General features: G+C 52.8%; 1 protein-coding gene across 1 annotated transcript in view; it reads right to left on the bottom strand.

Annotated features, from left to right (window-relative positions):
* Positions 1-4531: 4531 nt before the first annotated feature.
* The window catches only part of ARRDC1 (arrestin domain containing 1), a gene marked incomplete at both ends in the record, with an annotated part of 35808 nt that continues 34339 nt past the window's right edge, over positions 4532-6000 (bottom strand). Inside the window, 2 exons of the mRNA XM_082009176.1 lie at positions 4532-4596; positions 5570-5981. Of these exons, the coding sequence (XP_081865302.1) occupies positions 4532-4596; positions 5570-5981 (477 nt within the window). The remainder of the gene's footprint in view (positions 4597-5569; positions 5982-6000) is intronic.

Here is a 6000-nt window from a genome sequence, read left to right as displayed (position 1 = left end):
TGTACAGAGCCATCACAAATATTGTTGTATAAAACCCCAAAATCTGTAAAGAGAACCACAGGAATAAAGAATTACATCCACGAGTACTGGTACAAGAAAGGGCACAAGTTTTGAGGGTTTTACCCCACCAGTCTCTCTTGGGGAGGGGGGATGGGACAGACGCTCCTGTTGCAGATGGTTGGAAATATTTTAAAATACAGAATAAAAACCAAACGGACCCCGGAACACCCCTTATCTGTCTCTTGTGGCGGCTCAACAGGAAAACTTCCTAGCAGAAAATACCTACTTTTACAAAACTACTGCAAGTTCAGTGGAAAGCTAAAAAAGCATCACCATGCAATAACAAGAAGAGCCTTCGCGTCCCCCATCTCCTGCAGGACAACAGGTGCCAAAGCGGAGCTTCGCAGGCCACAAACAACACTGAAAAAGCCAAAAATATGGAAGCGGCACATGTGGAGAGTGGGACAAGAACAAAACCATGAGGGACAAAGAAGCAGCAGCAGCAAAAAAAAAAAGGACAGATGATACTTTTGGTATTTTCCATTGAATGCTGAGTTTGGAAACAATTAGCTCACCCACTTCCCCTCCCCATTTCAAACAAAACCAAAAAACCATTGCTTAAAAATTTGAGCCAGGAATTTGAATGAATTCCAACCAGCTGAAGTTTTTTACCCAGAGCTGAGGGCAGAAAATGGGCTTTTTTCCTCTTTATTCCAGAGCTCAGAAAGAGGAGAGAGGGGTGACCCAGGGCCTACAGGAGCTGCCCGTGACTTAGAGGTTGAAGCTGGAGAGGCTGCAGAGAAGGGAGCCAGCAGTGAGGCAGAGGACAGAGCAATTGTCCTCTCTCCCTCTCCAGAGGGGAATAGACTCAACCCCAAACGTTGGGTTTTGACTCATCATGCTCGTCCAAAGTACCCCAAGGACCTTGCTGCCGTAGCGCCCTGGGGCCACAGCTGCGAGTAGGTTTAAGAAGAGCTGGACTAACTCCTCCATCCTGCAGCCCTGGACCCGTTCAGAGGGGGGAATGCAACATAAACAAGGCTCTTTGTGTCAGGCTTCAATTCCCTGCCACAGCGCTGGGGAGCAGGCACGGCTGGGCAGGAACGTTGCAAACCACGGCGCTTTGCCGGTTATTTCTGCCCACTTGCACAACAGCGAGGTTGCTCAGAGACAAACTTGGGGTGATACCCTGCTGCACCCCAGCCAGAGCCGCCTCGCTGGTCCGAGACAGACCTCTCCCTGCAGCAGCTGTGCGTACCCAGCCAGCCCCAGCATCCACAAGAACAAGGACCACCATGAGGTCTAGCTCAGACTCCTTCCTGCTCCCACCACAGCAGCCAGCAGAGGTGGACACTCCTTGCCAGTGAAGAAGACCGTGCCCACTTGCTCCTTGCTTTGCACAGGGGACACTGTGTACAGCAAGAGGTGCTGAAGGACCAATTTGTAGCATATACAGTTCAGGTGAGGAAGCTGAGGTGCACCAGAGCAGTGCAGAGACGCAGGGCACAAGCCAGGAGCTGCGTGAGAGACAGCTGGCTTCTCCTCTCCACCATGAACAGTGCGTTCCCAACTGTAAAGGTTAAATGAGGAGGACAGATGCTGGCTGGGGATGCAGAAGGGCATCCTAGTGGCTCTGGCCACAGTAACCAAACAGCATTAAAGTTTTCCAGCCAAGGAACATGGGCTGGACGCATCACCAGCAGCTCAGCTTCAGGGGTGGAGAACAAGGAACCAGGAACCCAGTCCCAGCCCAGGCTGCCTCTCCCAGCCCCCAGCTGGGTCAGGAGACTGTAGCCCAACCCAGCACGTACAGAAGCATCAAAAGCTCATAGGAATTTTTCCAGAGGTGTGGAAGGGATTTGGGTCGAGGCCTGAAAGGAGGGATACATACTGCCGACAGCAAGGAAGACCACAGGAGCTATGGGCTGAGTAGGCAAAACAGGTTCAACTAACTGGAGGAAGAGGAGCAGCACTGGGGAAGAGACATACAGTCAGGAACAAACAAGCCCCTGCCTTTGACCTCCTGCGTTCCTGTTCAGGAACACTTTTCATGGCAAGCACAGACCAGGCAAAGGAGAGAGTCTTAAATAATAAAAGTCGGGCAGAAGTGTAAGTTGAGCAGAAGGTGAAGGAGGATCGTTGTGTCTGAGACTCAGATCACACCTCAGGCTACTTGCAACAACATCTGGGCAACACCTACATGCTTCAGACATGGTATCACCAAACTGTGGGTAGGGGGAGGAGCCTTCTTCCATTTTTAATAAGTTTATTTCAAATGGCTCTTTAGGAGAGGACATGGGCTGATGGTCTCCAGCCCTTCCAGACAGACCGTAGCTGTCCCATCTCCATCCTCCTGAAGGGAGAGTCCACTCTCCCTTTCCTCCCCCCAGCCCACCTCTCCAGTCAGACAGCAGAGCACTGCCCGAGACCTGTGGGGCACTGGGACAAACCACGGTGTCAGGACACAGAGCCGGGGAAGCAGCAGTGCAGTGGCTGCTCTCTCCAGAGCCGAGCCCACATGGTGCCAGACTCCCTCCAGCCATCTGGAACTAGGAGCTCAGCATCGCGGTCAGGCTGCAGCGTGCTTGTTTTCCCTGAGCTGCCTTGGCAGAAGTCACCATCCTTCCTGGTGAGAGCAAGAAAACTTGCTGCGTTTTGTAACAAATCAGCGAGGTGCATTCCTGGATTTGGCATGAACAGGCACATGGATAAGCATCACAAATGGATGAAAAAGCACAGCATTTCTCTTAGAATAATTTATTAAATACAGCATTAAAATTTGTATTTATGAATGTAATCATTAAAAACAAAACTTCATCTTATATATATATATTCAAGGACCATGACAATCATTCTATCAACATTGGTGCATGTTGTGCCAGCACTGCTCAGAACGGCACCTTCTCTACGCTATCCTTAAAGCAATTCAACACTTAAAAAAAAAAAAAAAGCATTTGCAAAGAAAGAGTGCAAAGCAGGGCTTGTCCCCAGCTGCCTGCCAGGGGTGTGCAGAGGCTGTAGTGCTCCCAACAGGTTTGTTAGATATTGCCCATCCAGCGTGAGGACGCCAATTCTCAGACTGCCAAAGGCCTGCAGGCCACAATTTCAGCCGTGGCTGGATGCTTGCAGCTCTTAAGTATCTGGTTTGTGGTTTCCTCAGCTTGGGCAGTCAATACTAAAAAAAGCTAAACAAAAGGGGGGGAATAAAAAAAGCGCAAAAGTAAAATCTTGTTTTACATCCACCAGCTTCTTCCCCCAACCTGCCAGGTCCAGCAGAGGCGGCAAATGAGGCGCAGCAGTTTGTGTTCCCACTCGCTCATTTTCGCATCCTGCTGTGGCTCGAGAGGCGGCTCAGGAGACAAGCGGTAAACCAGTACACGGAGAGGACAGTCCCCAGGGCCAAGCACCCTCACACACGGGCTTGGCAGCAGTGACCGCTCCTGCGAGAGATGCCAGGCTGAGCCTCGAGGGAGGGTCATCCCCAAAGGAAGGGCTTCCACGGACGGGGGCCTCGGGCAGACTCAGAGGTAGCATCGAACAGACTTTTGTAACTTGATTGTCATGTAATCCTGGCCTGCCAAAGGCAGCGGCAGCTGGGATGGAGAGGACACCCTGCAGGGGTGGGAGAGGGGACACAGGAGTCTGGTCCCCCCGCTTGCAGACTGACTAGCACTGTTCATCCCGGGCGCTGCGGTCTAGCAGCGAGCAAAGATGGACTGTCTCCTACAGGGCTCTTCCGAGAAAAGTCACCCTTGCAGAAAAAGGCCAGAAGCCCACGGTTAACAGCGGGCTCTCTCTCCACAGCTCATCAGGGCCTCCTGGGTTATAAGCAAGTGCCCCAGCGAGCTCCCCAGTGCCAGAGCCTGCTCTCCTCTCACCGCATGCAGGCAGCGGTGCAGCCCACTGCGAGAGGACTAAAGGCTGCCCGTCACCCCACAACACAGGTATAGTGAGGGCTTGTGCTTTTGGCTTTTTAAGAGTCCCTGACCTTCCAAACCTGCTTACTCCAAGAAGCCTCCTGTTTCAGCTAGACTTAGGACCTACAAGGACAAGGAGGAAGGGCTGTCAAAACCATTTCTGGAGAGCACATGGCCCCTAAAAGAGAAGAGGAAGTCCACACAGCCCAGCCTTCATGGAGACATGCCAAGTCAGGAGCATTTCAGATAAGGCATCGCAGGTGCTTTGATAGTAAAGCAGTTAGTGTTGACTACAGTACTTTAAACACAGGCTGCTGCAGAGGGCATCCCTGGGGCAAAACCAGTTCTGCAGCACTTGGTGCAGCAGAAGGAGATGGTTCTGTTTCCCAGACCTCTCCTACACACGCACACAGGCTGCTTTGGCTGCCCTTTTTGTGGTTTTTTTTTCCCCCTCCCTAGAAAGAGACTTAAAAAGCCCAGGCTGGGATGTGCCATTTACTCCACCAAGCAGCCACAGAGATAAAACGCCTTGTGCTGTACCAGACTTTGCAGTAGGCAGGTGAACCGTGGCGCCTGGGGGTGGGCAGCGCCAGCGGGACTCGAAGCAGGAGGGGCTAGTTGCCGTTGCTGATGCTGGAGGTGGCACTGCTGCAGCTCTGCTCATAGGATGGAGGTGCCTCTGCGGGGGAAAGAAAGAATAAGAGCAGTTATGGTGGGTGTTTGGGAGGTTCCCTTCACCTCGGTCTCTGTAACTCGGTGCACAGTAAAGCAAACTGCTACCATGTACAGGTGTCATGCATGCAGGCACTCTCTCTCCAGGACCCTACAACCTGCCCCACTGAAATATATGGGGTTTGTGTGTGCACACACAGAATTTGAGCCAGCCAGTCCCTCCCTGTCCTGATGCCTACAGGGGTTAAAATCAGCACCTCAAAGTCTTGTTCTGTTCCTGCCCTTCTTTCACAAGCATCCTCATGTACTCCAGCACCTCCAGATCATAGCTGACCCATGCTCCGTGTGCCCCAAGCCCAGGCTGAAGCACCACATTGAGTGTCTTGTGACCCCAGTGCCAACAGGCGGGTTTATTTGGGTAGGACTGTGCTAACAGTCTGTCTGTGCTAACAGACGCTGCTGGTCCCTGCCACCCCAGCCACCTGGGACAAGCACGGCTCCAGGAATCCAGCATGCTGGGATTTCCCCCACCTTTTCCACCCTGGACAGTCTCTCAGCTCCCACCCCCACGGCTTGTGTCTTCAGACCAGCTGCAGGCCCACTCCAAGTCAGACAGAGGATTTCAGTTACATCATTTTCCTGGCTCTGCTCCCACCAGCCTCACCACAAGCCAAGTTGTTTTTCTATCAGTGGGAGGCTGAAAGCTCATTTAAGAACAGGGAGATCCTCTCATGATGAGCCCGGGGCAGGCACAGGAGTAGACGTGGGAATGGACAACGGGCTTTTAGAGCTGTTAGAGGGGACTCCTCTGGAGACTAAAGCAGGCAGAGAAACCTCATGATCCCTTCTGACATCAGTCCCCGGCAGGCTGACATCCCTATATTCCCACCCAGTTCACAGCCAGCAAAGAGATTCTTGTGGTAGGAGACGTTTACCGCCATGCTGCCAGCCCGTGTAGGTCTCAGGAGCGGGCTGCTCACCGTATGGGTAGCCCCACGTGCTGTACTCGGGAGGCAAAATTAGGGAGCTGGCTGTGGGGACAGGCACCACGTTCCCCTCAGCGTAGTAAGGGACAGTGGCTCCTGTTGACAAGCAGAGCGTGGGGTGGTTTGGGGAGCCCGTCTGCTCTGAGTCCACCCTTATCTCCTGGAAGCTCAGTCCTGGGGCGTAGCTAAATGGCTGCTGCTGGGAATGGCTTTTGGTGGGGATCGAGACATTGTCCATGGGGTGATAACCACTGGCAGTCTCCTCTTCCTCCGGCGGTGCACTGGGTACCACTGCAGATGGGATGTGCTGGATGGACCGGGAGGGGCTCAGAGGCACCCTGTTCACAGCAATGTTACCGATATAAATGGGGAGAGTGACTGAAACCTCTGGAGACTTGAGGGAAATCTGTAAGAGAAGAAAAAAC

The sequence above is a fragment of the Phaethon aethereus genome (assembly GCF_964289735.1).
Source record: "Phaethon aethereus genome assembly, chromosome: 20".
NCBI lineage: Eukaryota > Metazoa > Chordata > Aves > Phaethontiformes > Phaethontidae > Phaethon > Phaethon aethereus.
This window is presented reverse-complemented; position numbering and strand designations above follow the sequence as displayed.